The 17186-nt window shown below is 31.7% G+C and overlaps 1 protein-coding gene across 3 annotated transcripts; it reads right to left on the minus strand.

The window, feature by feature from the left end:
• Window positions 1–2890: 2890 nt before the first annotated feature.
• LOC131625719 (CBBY-like protein) lies at window positions 2891–9849 on the minus strand. 3 transcript variants are annotated; one of them, XM_058896559.1, is made up of 12 exons: window positions 9458–9848; window positions 9312–9361; window positions 9124–9187; window positions 8641–8689; window positions 8457–8525; window positions 7027–7088; window positions 5413–5493; window positions 4887–5041; window positions 4698–4782; window positions 3728–3871; window positions 3455–3575; window positions 2891–3341 (listed from the first exon to the last, which is right to left on the minus strand). In XM_058896559.1, the coding sequence occupies exons 1-11, from the start codon at window positions 9730–9732 to the stop codon at window positions 3458–3460; spliced, it is 1152 nt and encodes a 383-aa protein (XP_058752542.1). In that variant the 5' UTR covers window positions 9733–9848; the 3' UTR covers window positions 2891–3341; window positions 3455–3457. The 3 variants fall into 3 exon arrangements, 2 of the variants coding, with proteins under 2 accessions (XP_058752542.1, XP_058752543.1); XM_058896560.1 differs by lacking the exon at window positions 2891–3341 and having other exon boundaries at window positions 3728–3791; window positions 9458–9849; XR_009290926.1 differs by lacking the exons at window positions 2891–3341; window positions 3455–3575 and adding an exon at window positions 3931–4034 and having other exon boundaries at window positions 3775–3791; window positions 9458–9849.
• Window positions 9850–17186: the final 7337 nt, after the last annotated feature.

Consider the following 17186-nt stretch of genomic DNA (forward strand, 5'->3'; position numbering starts at 1 on the left):
GACATCAATAACCATAATAAATCATTCATAGTAGGACCATAATTAAATACATTTCTTTTTTGAGTTTTAGGGTCAACCACAAGAATAATACATCTTCTTGCATTATGGCTATGTATACCATATCTTGTGCAACAATAACTTATTTGTGTTCTTCCCTTTATTAGGATCCTCATCAGGTTCCCTCCTCCTCAATTTCTCTGGCCTTCCAGGTCCTCTTTTGTATGTTCTAGCCACATGTCTTGTCCATCAATAGACTTAAATTATAACTATAACATGTAACATAAGTATCCTTGGAATAACAATCATCCACAAAATCTTCAAGGCATAGAATTTATATACACTAAAAGTGGCATCTTTATGCATCATAAAAAGTACATATCATGTAATTTCTTTAAGATTGGCATGCATTTTGGTAAAACCAACCTAGCTGAAACATATTGAATAAAATGTCATATCATACAGTTTTCAAAATGTTAAACAAGATGTCACAACATGACAGGTATGACATCGTGTTTACTGGAGCATGTATGCTGAAGCTGATCTGTCAAGTATATCAGCTGTTTTATTAGCTACAGAATATTGTGGAATATTCAGTTAGCTTATGTATCCAAGATTGATTCAATCAGAGATATTTGTTGGTTTTCACAATCTCTATAATTGGAGACAATTTAGAAAAGATTGGATGGCAAACCTATTTTCTTGGAGATCAAGCAACAGACTTTATGCAGCCTCCTTGCTGCGGTTTTATGCCCAATTCAGTCAATACTAATTCTATAAATAGACTGGCATAAACCTAGTTTTATGTGGAACTGATAATTGTATTTTTAGAATTCTAGGAATCCTTATTTTGGTTGTGCTGTAAGTTTCATGTTTTTTCATTCACAAACCTGTAGGTGTTGAATGATGTTTAATCTCCGAAGCTGTTAAGCAAGGAGGGTAGTGATTAAGTGAGAAGTTGTAAACGGGGGTGTTTAACTTTGAATTGATACTATCATATATTGATTTCATCCCTGACTTGGTAGCCCCCAGAGTAGGAAGGTTGTTCCGAACTGGGTAAACAATTCCTTGTGCCTTTTATCTTTCTGCACTATTTTTCGTTACTGCTTCCATATTGTTCCATAAACGTTATCAACAAATATTTGTGTCATGACATCTCATTCGACATCAAATATCTGATACTAGAATTTCATATCAGAAGTCATAAAGAAGTTCAAAATGATGGGGTGTAAGCCAGTTGAGACACCAAATGAGTTAAACGTGAAGCTGACAAAAAAGAGGATGAAGGGCATGTTGATAGAACCATGTCCAGGCAAATAATTGGCAACTTAAGGTATATTTGTAATAGCCAACATGAGACAACTTTCCGTGTAGGTCTGGTCAGCAGGTTTATGAGTGATCCTCGACACTCACAGCTGACTACAACCAAGAGAATTATGAGGTATCTGAGAGGAACATCAAGTTATGGTATTTTGTTTCCCTACCACACTAAAAAAGACAATAGTCTACATCTTGTAGTCAATTCTGACTCCGACTGGTGAGGTGATCTTGTTGACAAAAGAAGCACCATGGGACAAGTATTTTTGTTGCCGGGTTCCCTCGTATCTTGGAGTTCTAAGAAGCAATCTGTGTTAGCTCTATCCACCCGTGAAATTGAATACATTGCAGCTTATTCAGCTACTCGTCAGGTCTTATGGTTATCAACACTACTCAAAGAATTGAAGTTGTTTAATGAAGAAGCAATGGACCTATTGGTAGATAGCAAGTCAGCAATTGATTTGGCGAAGAACCCTGTGTCACACGACACAAATAAACACATTGACACCAAATTCCACTTCCTTAGAGACCAGGTAAGCAAGGGAAGGATCAAGCTTCATCAAGATTGGATTGTAGCTATTAGACATGTTAACAAAGTTATTGAAGAGGAAAGATTCAAAGAGCTAAGGGAGCTTATGAATGTAGGGTCTTTGTAACAATTTTGAATCAAGGGAAAATGTTAAAAGTAATTCAAAACTATATGTAGTAGAATATGTGTAATTAGCTGTCCAATAGAGTGTTGCCAAGTGTGATGCATTGTGATCTTATTATATAAGCTAAAGCTCTCACTTTGTAATAAGTTGCAGTTGCTGATATATGAGAAACACAATTCCACCATTAAAGTGTGTATGCTCTAACAGCTGGTGGGTTGTTTGTAGGTGCTGACTCTGAATTAAAGGGCTTTATTTTGAATGAACTTCAACTATTTGTTTGAAAGGAATTATTCTTGAATTTTATTGTAGGTATCATCAACCATGAATTTACCTACAAGTATTGCAACATAATCAACCACGAATTTACCTACAAGTATTGCAACACATTGAAGGGCACTATCAAATAGTTTAGGTACACCATCAACATTATTGATTATTGAATATGTTAAGAAATATAGTTGAGTCTAACTCAATCCTACAAAACCGATTTATAGATTGAAAATTACCCCCACTTATAAGTACATGTTCAGGTCATATATTGTCTGATATGAGACTCTTTACAGAATCAAATAAAACTTCTTATCAATCATGCACATGCAAATAAGAGTATGTCAAATGTTGGCAAGAATCTGTTTAGAGAGAATGAGAGGGAGGTCGTAAAGGGAGAGACAATGGTTGGTACCGTTGTAATAAAGATGGATAAATGAGGGACAAAAGAGAAAGGATCAAGAGTGAAGGAGAAGAAGGATTGAGAGCACAAAGGCATGAAATAGATTTTGATGGTGCATGATGATTTAGCATTCATATGAACATTGAAATCCAACTATCAAACAAGGCCGCACATCTTAGACACGAGCCTAAACATAAGTCACTTCACATTTAATTTATTTTTTATCAAAAAATTAATTCATTATTTTAAAACATAACACACTAAGATCCGCATTTAATTTTTAACTTGCCAAGGTGCCACATTCAAGTGAGAAATACATAATCATCATGTATCTCAGCTCTGTTCAAATTGCAGCATCACATCAGATTACAATGATATTTACTCAGCAACTGCAGTTAAAGCTTTTTTGCAGCCAAAATGACTCATAAGAATAGTTTTTTCTTAGATCTCACACAGAAAAAACTAAAAGTCACATGATAAATTATTATCGTTTGCTTCATCCTATAATGTGGATTTGCTAATGAAGCACCAAATATCAATACAAAATGATAAGAATCATCGTACCAGCAAAAATTGTCTCCGAAGACACCTATCTTACACTCCTTTTCTAGAGGCACGTTCCTTTTGCTTGCCGGCTTCAAATCCAGAGCAAGTGGGTACTTGGTTCTTATTTTGAATTTCTTGCGAGTAATGGATATAAAACTCTGGCCCATGATAATATAAGGGAAACTATTCAGCAACAACACAAGTTTGATTCATGTAAAAGAGCATGTTAAACAATAATTAAACAACGGAAATTGTAGCTTACAAAAATTACCATTCAATCCTTTGGTTGTTTCTTCTGGCATAGATTGCGTAATTTTGAAATGGTCAGATCTCCACCTCCAAACCCATCCATAGTGGCAATTGCTAACGGGAACTCAGCTTTAGATGTCAAACTACAGGAAACAATTAAAAACAAGAAACATTTATATCATTTCAAAAAATAAATAAGTCAGAATTCTGTTGATGTTAAGGAACTTCTGTTTATATCTGCAACAGACATGTTTTTTGAATTTGTTCATTGAACTTCTAAGAACAGAGCAATCACCTGCTCCGTAGAACAACACACGGCATGCCTGCCCGTTCAGCTCCAGCTGCTCCAGATTGGCTTCCTGCAACAAGGACACAGTTGGAGATAGGTAGCCTTGCACATTCGGCTCCCGCATGTAGTGCAGTCACAATCTTATCTAGACTGGACAGATGATCAACAGATTAAATTAGTATTTGTAAGAGAAATAAAACTCCACTTACTCTATTCTGTTTTTACTTTACTAGTTAGCTTCTTGTGAAAGCTGTAAGTGACAGCTGTCCATTACTTAGATGATTAGTTAGCCACTCGGCCTATATATAAAGGACTGAGCAATCACATTGTAACAAACTTTTCAGATCATTTTATCAATACAAAATGAATTCTAACAAACTCCCTCTAGAAATATTTGATTATAACATTAGTATTGACTATGTTATTGAACTCCAGTTCAATCAATCATTCATTTCCCAACTGATAGTTGTCAAATGCTAATATATGTTTGTCAGTTCTTATTCTGGCAAGCTTAAAAAGTGTTTTAGAATAGCTATGAGATGACAGAGAAAGATATTTCAATATGCCTGTGCAAATTAATCACAGAATTAAGAAAACACAATTTTTAACGGTTATTCAAATTTATGAAGTAAATTTAAAATCAAACATGGAAAATTTATAAAAAACTGACAAAGCACAATGATTACATAAATCTGAAGGAACACTTTCTATCCACTGCCTCTAAAAAATTCTTTCACGATTTTTAGTTCCTCGGCCGTAGTTATTTGGCCTGCCTTGTCCAAGATCAACTGAAAGCTGTCACCAATAATCTTTTGTTGGACATTATCACTTTGTATAACGCAGTGAGCCATAATTTAGCTCACTTAAGGGAATGAATATTTATCTTAACACTATGCACAACAAAAATAATAATGAAGAGGACAATAAATTCTTATTTTTATTTTGTGCAAAAATAAGTCCAGAGAAAGGAACTAACCTTTCAGATAAGCCAGTATCAATCGCAACACTCAAATTTAGCATGGATGCTACCTCCTTTGCCAGTCTTTGTTTCTCAGCAGAAGCTAGACAAAATAGCAGAAACACAAAGCACCACAGCAAACAACAAAGTGAATTATATGCATGCATGAGGTACACGTGCATAATGAACAACTCAAGAAGCATATACCTGCTCTTCTGGCTTCCTTAGCAAGCTCTTCATCCAAACCATGAGCAATCACCTTTCCTGAGATGAGTTGGCCATATAAACTTTGCTCAGCCTCCTTAATCCCCACAACAGTCACCTTGTTGCTTCGATCATTACCAAGCTTTTCTAATATGGTCCTAAAAAATTGGTAAACACAGCAAAACGAAGGAAATATTAGTATGCTTGCATTCTCCCTAGGAAACTAAACTGGAATGCTAAAAAAGCAAAGAGCAAAAGTAAAAATAGTGGATTGTGAACTTCACTCAGATCCCCTCAAATATTTAAGTTTTAATAGAGCTCAAAGAATATCTGTTATATAAAATTTTCTTGTAAGTACAAAAATAATCTTTATTTTATGACTGAGAGAGGACAAAGAATGGCAGGGTGGACATATATCACGTGTTCTAAATTTATGCAAAACAAACCCAAGCACATTCATCCTCTCCACCATAACATTGGCCTAGTTAGTCCTATACTATTGTAAAGTTTCAAAACTAAATAGAAGTACCTCGCAATATTATCACCACTTTTAGTGTAGGCTGTTAATACTACCACTGGAATTCCTTCATTGTATGCATCATCAATAAACCTGTTAATGGAGATGTTATTCTGTTGAGAAATAAAAACAGAATAAAGTTAAATATGCGCAATTGGAACATAGTTCAATATTAAGAAGCAATGAAAACAAGGAGAAACATAGTAAAATGAGACTTCCAGAACCTGAAACCTTCTGAAAAATGAATAGATGACCAACTACAAATTCTAAACCTCATTAAGACGATGACAACAACAATAATCAAGCCTTATCTCACTGAGCAGGGTCAGCTACAATGCCATAATTTTTTTTATCAAATATCACGCTTCATCCAACTCACAAATCTCTAGATCTTTCTTAGTTACTCTTATAGTTTTTTTAGGTATTCTTCTACCTTTAGCAGTTAGACTATCCTCCATCTGATCAACTCTCCTTACTACCAAATCCGCAAGTCTTCTCTCTACATACTCAAACCACCTAAGCATATTTTCCACCATTTTTTCTACTGTATGTGCTACCCCAACTCTCTCTTTAGTGTTGTTATTTATAATCTTATCTCTTTTGTGGTATGATATGATCTCCAATTTTCCCCTCTAAACTAGAAATGCTTCACCTATTGCTAAAACTGCATTCTATATACTCTATGTTGCTTCTCCTCATGCAAAAGTTATATGCTTCCAATTCCAAGGCTCTCCCAGTCTCCAACCTCCCATCCAAATTTACAACTAATAAAAAAGCACCAAACAATATCCTAAGACAAAAACCTATACGACCAAAAGCTATACCAAAATTGTGAACTAAAATAAGCTCCAGCAAAATGATAATTTGACTAAGAAAATAACCACTATGTACAGGATGTCCTGGTATGATTTGAAATACTAGAAAACTCTGATATTATTCACTAACTAATGTGAGGTAACAGTACAGTACTTGTATATGTAGTTATGCACACAATTTACAGATTCAAAGAATCCTTGAAATTTAGGGTTGAAAAGGATAATGACCATGATATCTATTCTAACTATGGAAACTACCATATCAAAGAATAAAAGGGAAGTAGACAAATCATGGATGCATGAGTTATAATCAACACTCTCCTAGGTGGAGTATATGACATTTGCATCCTCTTGCAGTCTTGCTACAAAGTATGCCATCTGAGGACTCCACAAGGTTTTCATAAAAAATGCCTGCTAGTGGATCCTTGAGACTCATAGAGGAAGTTTTGGTGATGCCTTCAAGAACCCTTGAAATTTCTCTTCAACTAATGTACATTTTGTTCCCCTAACTTTGCCTAAAACATATAGCTCCTTTAAGAGATAGATCCCCATAAATAAAGGACACTTGGTGCCATAAAGCTCTTTTATGGCTGGGTCCTAGAAAGAGTCAGACTGATTAAAGGACACTTGGTGCCATAAAGCTCTTGTGTTTGCAAGAAACTGATTCCGCAACTCATTCATGTGACTTCTAGTCACGAGTTCAATAATTAGGAGGTAATGAGTTTGTGTTGATAACTTGATATTAAATAACACAACAAGAAAAACACACGACTCATACAAAATCGTATTCAATGAGTGATAGATAACTCACTGTTCAACACCAGGCCGTAGAGGTAGACTTTTTGATGTCACAAACTCTTCCAAAGCCTTTTCCTGCCAATTTGATATAAAGAGTTAAATAAGAAGGTTAACAAGTTCTTGTCATCTCACTTTCAAGCCATCTTATCATCAACGGGAGTAAAAGAAAAAATATAGGTTATTGGGATATAAACACACACACACACACACACACACACACAAAAGATTAATTATGAATATACAATTACACGAATCATAAATAGGAATATAACATTTCCCAGAAAACACACACACACACACAAAGGATTAATTATGAAGATACAATTACACGAATCATAAATAGGAATAAAACATATCCTAGAGCACACACACACACATATCAAATGGTTAATCATGAATATACAATTACATGAATCATAAATAGGAATAGAGCATTTCCTAGAATATTAAAGTTCCATTGTTGACATCAGTTACGACTTCAATAGAAAATTCCAACACAGTATATGACTTATAAGAATCCATAATCAAAATTCTTCAGCATGGTTTTCTCCCCTCGAAGTTCAGGATTCATCTTGAGAACCAATGTGAGATGTCTAATCAAATGATTCGTTCCTAATTACATGTCTATATCTAATCCAAATTCATTTGACTTGCCCCACATCTGCAAATAAGGTGTTATGTTTCCACATTAAGCAGTCAATATGAATTATGAAATACAACTAGTTTGGTTTTTGCCATTGAGGTTGATTCTACTACTAATATCCATATTGATGCCATCTAACTCTTAAGGATGTCTTCCGCATAGAACTTCCTTTGATTGCTCAGGTACATCGAACTAGTTGGCCATTAAAAAAGTGCCCTTTTCCATAAAAAAAAAAAACTTGTGTATGAGATTAAAGGGAAACTCGTGATTAGGTTGCTGTTGGTGTAGCTGTCTTCATTTCTAAGTCTTCATATATTATCAACTATAAATAAAAGCTTTAAACAGACTGATCTTCTAAGTTACAATATATTTTTGAATTAATTGATGTAAGGTGAAAAGGCCGCTTTAAATTTGTAAACAAAAAATAACATCGACTTTTTTTTATCAAACTGGTCAACAATGGACAAACTTTTCTGTCTAACAACAAAATACTTCATTAAATATTTTAAATAGCAAAAGAAAAAGGCCTCTCTAACTACTACTATAATTTTGGCATATAAATGCACAATGTACATTTCCAAAATAGGTGATATTAGCTAGGCGTTAATACACCAAAACTATAGTAATAGATCTTTCATTATAAAGAGAACATTCATGGTCTAAGTAGTAGCACGTTAATAAGTACACGTAATATGCCTCCCAGTCCTCATAGACCAAAGTAAAATCACGTTAATTTTTTTTAATAAACATTAAAAATTAGAAGTATACAATTCTTCAAGACCAAGTGTAAGAATGTTCACCTTTTCCAGTAAAACACTTTTTGTAAAGAGTCCCTTCTCATTTGTGGGTAATGACGAAGGCCACCCGATCTGAATGTTAGAAACAATGACAATAGAATATGACATAAGTAATGTTTGCAATGAAGAAAACTACTAATAAACATGCTTTCTCCCGCATGCATCAGACAAAAGATGAACAGCTTACTCGATTAAAATACAAGAATAGCATTTTTTCCTCATCTCCAATGCTTCTTCTGAAAAGTTATTAGAAATTTTCATTACTCAATGTATTTGTTCATGTAAATTTTCATTACTCAATGATTGATGATTCAATACTAAAGATGTTTCAATATTAAACTACCTTGCCAATTCCAGATTCCTTGTGGTCAGGAAAAACATGCAGTAAAGGGATCTCAAGCGTTAGTTGAAGATCACACAACTTGAATTACAAGATGTATATTTTAAACCCAATTTGGTAAAATCATAATACAAGCTATCTTATCTTCATCTTACAGCTGAGATCCATAACTGCATGACTGCACAAAATCCAAATCCTTACCAAACTGAGACTTCAATGAAATTCAATGCATTGATTAACATGAACTCATGAAATCTAAGTCTGTCATAATCTTTTCCATTGGAACACATGCATAGGCAAGAAAATAACATAATAATAACAAAAAAACACCTTAAAAGATCTGAATAGACAGGTTCGTTCCAGCTCGCACAATCAAGTCCAAGTTTCTCAAATGCTGTAACCACAATATCAAAATCGAAAAACAACAGCTCATTACACTCCATGAAAACAGAATAACACACCGAGAATATGGAATTATAGATGAGCAGTGACAGTAAGCACAGTATAACTGTTCATACCTTTATTGAAGGCTATGCGATTCCCTACACGGTATGCATCCACAAGAACCCTAAAAATAAATTAACAAACACAACGGTTCAAACAAGCTGAACAGAGTGAAACTGAAACGAGATTGTTCGAATAAAGAAGAAAAGCGAAAATTTACCCGTCGACTTCGAGAAGAACGGCGAGATCTTGAGACGTGGTCCCGCTGTCGTCGGCGGATGAAGCGGCGATGACGGCGGTAGTGTGGCGCGGAGATTTACCGGGAAAATGGAAAGGGGAAAATTGATGGGAAACGGTTACGTTCGTTGTGGCTTTGGGAAAGTTACACGTGTTATTGTAGTTGAATATGCGGGGAATGCGAATGCGTTGTAGAGATATATGCGGAGAAAGAATTGAACATGAAGTAGTTAGTGACTGTGTTGCTGTTGTTGCCATTGTAACCCCTATTAAGCAACTTACCTACTAGCTAAAATTCTTTTTCAGTCTGATATTTTTCAATGCCAAACTCACGATTGACTCGCATCGTGATATCTACTCATCTTTTCTGTTTTGGTAATATATTGACATATATTCTAGTTACAGTTATTTATTGATATAATATAAGTGAGTCAAAACAATTTATTGATAAAAAATATTCTAATTATGTTGTAACTTTCATTTCATTTTTCGTTCCTTCTAGAAACAGTTATCTAAAAACTTAACTCTATTGACAAACAAAAGATTATTAAATCCATAGAGACAAGAAAAATGTTGGCGGTTATATCATACTCCCTCCGTTCCACATTAATAATCTATTTGGAATAAAATGATGTCCCAAAATGAAGATTCGTTTTAATTTCCAATACACTTTTCTAATTCTACCCTCTAATTAATAAAAATTTCATCATTCTCAATACATGATAAGGTACTAATAAAAACACTATTCTCTCTCTCTCTACTGCTTCATACGAATTAAGAAAGTGTACTAAATAAAAGAGAAAAAATGTGACTTTATCAAATTATTCTGATTAATTATTCATGTATTCGAAATATTAAATATAATTGTATTTATAATATAAAATGACAAGGACAAATTTTTTTCTTTAAATATGACATTTATTTTGGAATTGAGGAAGTACCAAATATTGAAAAATACGGTGATGAAGGATTAGTGTTATTGGAATGAACAGAAAAAACCGTTACATTTTTTTTGGTTACATTGCCATTTCTTTTATATTTACTTAATTGGGGAGAAATTTTTGCATAGAAATAACCTTAAATTCATATTCTTAAAAACAACCCATAAGAACTGTCCTAAATTTTATTGTAACCGTAGTTCTGAATTTAATACTATTATTCTTTCAATTTAGAGATTGCTGAGGCTCATTACAAACTTTGAGGTTAAGTTTATTAAGCGTCAAGCAAATATGATCGTCGTCTCGTTAGTTAAGGCGGTCAATTCTTAGTCTAGGCATAGTTTCGTTAATGTTGTTTTTCTTGTATTGACATATATTTGTTTAATGATATGAGTTATTCTGTTCTTGTAAAAAAAATCAATAAGATATAATTTTTTTAATTTATTTAAAATTTTATTTCTTTATTAATTGAATTTATGTAGTGGTTCGTTGTGATTATGAAAGAAAAAAAATATTTATTTTTTTAATTAATTAAAATTTTATAATGGATTGTATGTAAAAGATCTTTTGTCTTGTGTTTACCTAAGACTTTTTCTTTAATTGAGTTGGTGGTTGTTTTATTGGTTTTTTTCACAAACAAATTTGCTTATAAAAAATGGTTATGAAAAGTAGAAAAAAATGTAAGCAAAATCTTTAAAAGCTTTAACTTTATATCCTTAGAATAAAAGTGAATAAACAAACACGAGTTTGTTTGATTTGTTTTTATAAAACTGTTTTTTAGTTTTTAAATTTTAAAAATTATTTTTAAAAAATTATTATTTGTTTAAAAGTTTTAAAAATTAAAAAATTAAAAAAGATTTAAAAGATTTTAGTTTTTAGTTTTGAAAATTAGAAAGAGAAAAAAATAGATATATTATTTATTAATGATAAATTTGTAATATTTTACAACTTTAAAATTGTTTTTAAAAGTAAAATTATCAAACATGTTTTTCCCTTCAAAACTAGTTTTAAAAATTAATTTATAAAATAATTTTTAAAAACTAAAAACTAAAACTCATTCAAACAAATAAAAAATAAATAAGAAGCATGACTAGTTTTAAAAATTAATTTAAAAAATAATATTTAAAAACTAAAAACTACAACTCATTCAAACAAATCAAAAATAAATAAGAAGCATGACTAGTTTTAAAAATTAATTTATAAAATAATTTTTAAAAATTAAAAACTAAAACTCATTCAAACAAATCATAAATAAATAAGAAGCATGACTTTCGGTAATTTCATGGACTAGCGAATTTAGTAAGTTTGGTTTTAAAAGATTTTCTAATAAATTGAAATTTTTCTAGATTAAATTTTCGAAGAAGTTTTAGGGTGGGCATATAAAAAATATATAATCCAGTACTTTGATAGAGAAAATGGGTTAGAGTGGAATTTAGAGTAGTGATTGATTCGTAGTTATGGACTCTTGATACAGTGGTGTTGATCGCCAACACGACCGCATGGAGGTGGACTTGTAAAATTAACACTCTAACATTGAAGTCAATTATAGAGTCTAAAATGAGAAAAAAAAATGTAAGTTTGAAAAGAATGTGTGTATCTCGTGTTTTTTGTTTGCTAGTTCTATATATGATGGACAATTTTAATGGGTTTCTCCTTATTGTACATAACGTTTCAAAGTCGAGGCTAGTACCACATAGTTAAAGTCGACCATAAGGAGAAGTGGGAATGTCGTGGAACAGTTGCAGAAGTAGTGGAGAATAAGTGCATTAAATGTGCTTCCCATTATTGAGATGTTTTGCATATTTTCAAACATGTGGCTTTAGGCTCACAGGTTAGTGCATGACGCTCGTCTCTAAGGCATTCGAGTGCACTCAAGTTTACTTGTATTTCCAAGGTAGAATATGATCGTTGATTTTAACTTTACATCTTCCTTTTGATCTAACACATTCTTCACTTCCTCGATATAAAGGTTTCCTGGTTCTTTGAGTGATTTTTTCACAATTTCTTTATACCGAAGATCAGCCTCCCCATGCGAGAGCAATTTTTCCTTTCCATTTAGAATTCTTTGCCTAAGGTGTTTGCTTTCCCTTTGGAGAAGGATATTCTTCAAATTTCATTTAACTTCCATTTTCTTCAATTCGCTCGTATCCTTTCCAAGTATCATTCTTATCTTGAACTCATTTCCCTATTTCACCATGGCTCATGTAGATGATCACCCTATAAGCCTATATAGTGATTCTGATGGTAGTGGCTCCTCTTCCTTCGTTATATCATAAACTTCTACTAGTTCATGTCCCAGCTTTTCACTTATTAGTTGTTTTGTTCTTGTCGTAATAAATGTGTTTGATAGTTATGGATCGAAAAGGGTTTCTAGTGGATTCCCTTGATAGGGAAACTTCTTTCGATGAGTGTTCTTTCGACGAGTTTGTCTCTGACAAAAGTGGCAGAAGGTCTCTTGAGGGTGATTGTATGCTTAGCTCAACGCCCTCTCCCTCCATAGCCATTAGGAACACCCATCTTCCTGCTCTAACCCCATTGGAAGTGGGGATTGTTGCTTTGAACCGAGAAAAAGTGCATTTGTTTATCAAAACTTATAGGTCCGCCTTTACCTGGGACCCAAGCGATGCGGAGATTGAGGATCATCTTAGACTTATGACTCAATTTAAATGGGGTGAGAAACAAGCATTTGCCACCCTTAAAGAAAAACTGACCCAAGCAACAATTCTTGCCACCGTTAAGGAAGAAAGGTCAGTCACATTAAAGGTATCACTTATACCATAGCCACCAGATAGCTCAAGTTTTTAAGCATTATCATTAATCCTTTCAAGCACTTGGAATGATACATCACCCCTTCGTTGAAGTTTGTATTTTCTTTATGTATGAAACATTTATATCCTCATACGTATCTAAGTCCAGTCAATGGATTCAAAAACCATTATTTTCCTCCCTTTGTTTGCATGCATTAAGATGTGTAACAAAAATACTATAGTCCTTTACAAACCTTCTATAAAAATTTCCTAAGTCGTGAAAGTTTCTTACCTTACTTTCATTTTTGGGTGGAGATCATTCTTTGATTTCTCTCATCTTTTCTTCATCAAAATGGATTTATTTAGAGTTCACAATAAAACCTAAGAAAATCACATGATCCGTGCAAAAGTCGTATTTTCCAAATTTACAAATAAATATTCTTGTCTTAACACTTCTAAAAAAGTCATTAGGTGATTACAACGATCCTCTAAATTCTTACCCCCTCCGTCTCATAATAGGTGTCCTCTTTGAGATTTTCACACTTTTTAAGAAAATGATTAATTATGTTGATTTCAATGATAAAATGAGACTCATTTACTAAAATAACCTTATTAATAATAGGTAATGGAGTACTTAAATGAATTAAAATATAATAAATAAGGGTAAGGTAATGGAAAGAAATGATAAATATTACATTGGTATTCTAAATTGACAAATAATTTGGGACAAATAAAAATAAGAAAGATGACACCTATTGTGAGACGGAGAGAGTACAATATATATTTAATGTTACTCCCTCTGTTCCAAAATAAATGTCACATTTGAGAAAAAAATTTGTCCCAAAATACTTGTCATTTTACATTATCAAAGCAATTTTATATTTAATCTTCCAATTGTACTCTATAATAAATATTCTTAATTTATTGTTTCCTCACTTAATATTAATGTTATTTCAAATACACCAATAATTAATCAGGATAATTTAGTAAAGTCATCATTCTCTCTCTCATTTATTACTGTTTTAAAAAGTGGATCATTGCGATAAATAATTTGGAAGGGAGGAAATATCAATTTAAAATCAAAATAGTTCATTAATTTAAAAAAGGAGTTTAAATAGAATTAAATAAACAACAACAAACAAGCAAGCAAACAGTCACCGTATACCTTTTGGATTAACAAATCCACCTAGTACATTCATGACGTTCATGAACGGTGTTTTGAAGGAATTCTTGGGCAAATTTGTTATATATTTTGATGACATTTTAATATATAACAAAAATTTAGAGAACCATTGTAATCTTCTAAGAGGTGTTTTAGTAGGACTAAGACAAGAACATATATTTGCAAATTTAATAATTTGTTTAAATAAAGTTTATAGGAACAACAGGAGAAAGGTATTAAAATTTCTGCATCACAAGTGATTGAATGAGATTTCTGCATCACAAGTGTAATAGAGGTGGTAAAATGGATGGATTGGATGGATATGGATTAGATCCTTAAGGGATGGATCAAACCAATCCATTAATCTATTACAATCCATTAAACTCTCTAAATAAAAATCCAATCCAATCCATCCATCAAGGAATAAAATCCATCCAATCCATCCATTAACAAATTTCTAATGGATGGATATCCATCCATCCAAAAGATAATTAAAAATATTTTATTTTTTTTAAAATTTCATAAAAATAATAATTTACGTATTTTAAAATAGTTTTTTCGTTTTTCTGAAAAATAATTGATTTTTTCGTTCTTCCGAAAAAATTTGAATTTTCGTTTTTAAAAAAAAAAACTCGATTTCTCGTTTTTTCGAAAAAACTTGACTTTTTTCGTTTTCTCGAACAAAATATCGATTTTTTCGTTTTCCCCAAAAAAACTCGACTTTTTTCATTTTTCCAAAAAAACTCAATTTTTTTGTTTTTCGAAAAAAAAACTCGACTTTTTTCGTTTTACAAAAAAAAAAACTTGATTTTTTCGTTTTTCCCCAAAAAAACTCGACTTTTTTCGTTTTTCCGAAAAAAATACTCGTCTTTTTTCGTTTTTCCAAAAAAACTCGTCTTTTTTCATTTTTTCGAAAAAAACTCGATTTTTCCGTTTTTCGAAAAAACTCGACTTTTTTCATTTTTCCAAAAAAAAACTCGATTTTTTTCGTTTTCCCCAAAAAATCTCTACTTTTTTCATTTTTTCGAAAAAAACTAGATTTTTTCGTTTTCCCCAAAAAAACTCGACTTTTTCGTTTTTCCGAAAAAAAAAACTCGATTTTTTTCGTTTTTCTGGAAAAAAACTCGACTTTATTGTTTTTTCGGAAAAACCTGATTTTTTTGTTTTTCGAAAAAACACAATTTTTTTTGTTTTTCGGAAAAAACTCGGTTTTTATTTTTCTTTTTTTCGGAAAAAAACCAATTTTTCAATTTTCTGAAGAAACTCGTAAATAATTTATACCATTTAAAGTATAAAATAAAAATAATCCATTGGATTATCAAAATGTGTTGGATGGATTGGATTCATCCATGTATATAAATGGATGAATTTAATCCATCCATTAACTTATTTTTTATTTGGTGGATGGATTAGGTGGATTTTTTGGTGGACGGATTAGATGGATTTTAGCTTAATGGATCTAATTGCCATCCCTAAAGTGTAATAATATACTGACTTTTTTAGATGAGGGAGAATGAGGTGGTATTTTATTGGTTAGATCATTTAAATTAGATGGAGCGCAGCAAATAAAATAATATTGATTTCATTTCATTCCACCACTTAATATACTTAACATCGTATTTGTTTCGAGTTGAGATCCTCTCCATTTCTCAAAAGAAATGGAGAGCTCTATTACCAAAATTTTGATGAATAATGCATGTTAAAAGTTTTATTTCAATTTGTTTCATTTCAATTTGAACGAAATGGAGGATTTGCCTTCTTCTATCTGAAAAGTTTTAAATAATAGAATGAAATATTCATTTTGTCAGACTTTAAAAAAATGGTTTTTTTCTTTGTATTTTTCAAAATAGATTTTTCAAAACCGTTTTTCAAAATATTACAAGTTTTTTATATTCGTTTTTTCTAGAATGAAACACTAATTTTGACATCCTAGAACATAAACATAGACTATCGAAGACCAAAACTTAGTCAAAATTGCAATTTTTTCAAAAAGTTATATTTCAAAAATGATTTTTATGAAAATCTATTTGAAATAGCTTCAAAATTAAGTGATTTTTTGAAATTTTGATATCCAAATTTTTTCTCCACAAATAGATGAAATACCTAAAATCACATTTTAAGAATAACTATTCAAACAAAATTTTCATTTGAAGCTTTTATAAAAAATTTCTTTGTAAAATTTTTTTCACTAAATTTTGTAACACTATAAAAATCATTTTTAAAAAAAGTCAAAAGTTCAAAACAAACGGGCCTATGTTCCACTCCACTTAATTCATTTTACAATACCTTACTGGCTCAAGTAGGCTAACCTCTTTCATTTTGTACCACACCTTCCTAAGACTTATAAATATTACTGTTATAAGTGGAATAGTTGAAATGAAGTGAAATAAAATGTCGAAATTTTAAAATATGAATGCTACTATCATATTTCAGAGCAATTTTTGCATGGACACGGTCATAAATATATATTCTTAGACACAACCAATAAGAAGAGAGTAATTTTTAATTTAGTTTTATTTTAATTTTGTTTTTAATTGGATTCATGGAGTGGTTGAGATTATGAAGGAGAGAAAAAATTTTTAATTTATTTTTTAATTAATTAAAATTATATGATTGGTTGTGTGTAAAAGAATTTCTTAGGTCCGTGTCCACCTAAGAATTTTCCCATATTACATTCCATTTCACTCATTGCCACCGTTTCATACATACTGTAAGTCACTCATCTCCATCCTTCATTTTGTATTAGCTAAACTCAACTTTTTCATGAAGAAATTAAAGGGTGTGTAGAGCTTATTAATTTATGGAAGGTCATCCTAAGTTAATTACTCAATCTCACCGTAACTTAATCCACATTCGAGTTAAAAA

The sequence above is a fragment of the Vicia villosa genome, unplaced genomic scaffold (assembly GCF_029867415.1).
Source record: "Vicia villosa cultivar HV-30 ecotype Madison, WI unplaced genomic scaffold, Vvil1.0 ctg.000233F_1_1, whole genome shotgun sequence".
Classification (NCBI taxonomy): Eukaryota; Viridiplantae; Streptophyta; class Magnoliopsida; order Fabales; family Fabaceae; genus Vicia; species Vicia villosa.

Coding starts and splice junctions, on each gene's coding strand:
- LOC131625719 (XM_058896559.1), bottom strand. CDS start 9,732: ATGGCAACAACAGCAACACAGTCACTAACTACTTCATGTTCAATTCTT. Junction 8,690..9,123: donor GTCTATTCAGATCTTTTAAG/GTGTTTTTTTGT, acceptor ATAACTTTTCAG/AAGAAGCATTGGAGATGAGG. Junction 3,576..3,727: donor TGTGTTGTTCTACGGAGCAG/GTGATTGCTCTG, acceptor TGTTTCCTGTAG/TTTGACATCTAAAGCTGAGT.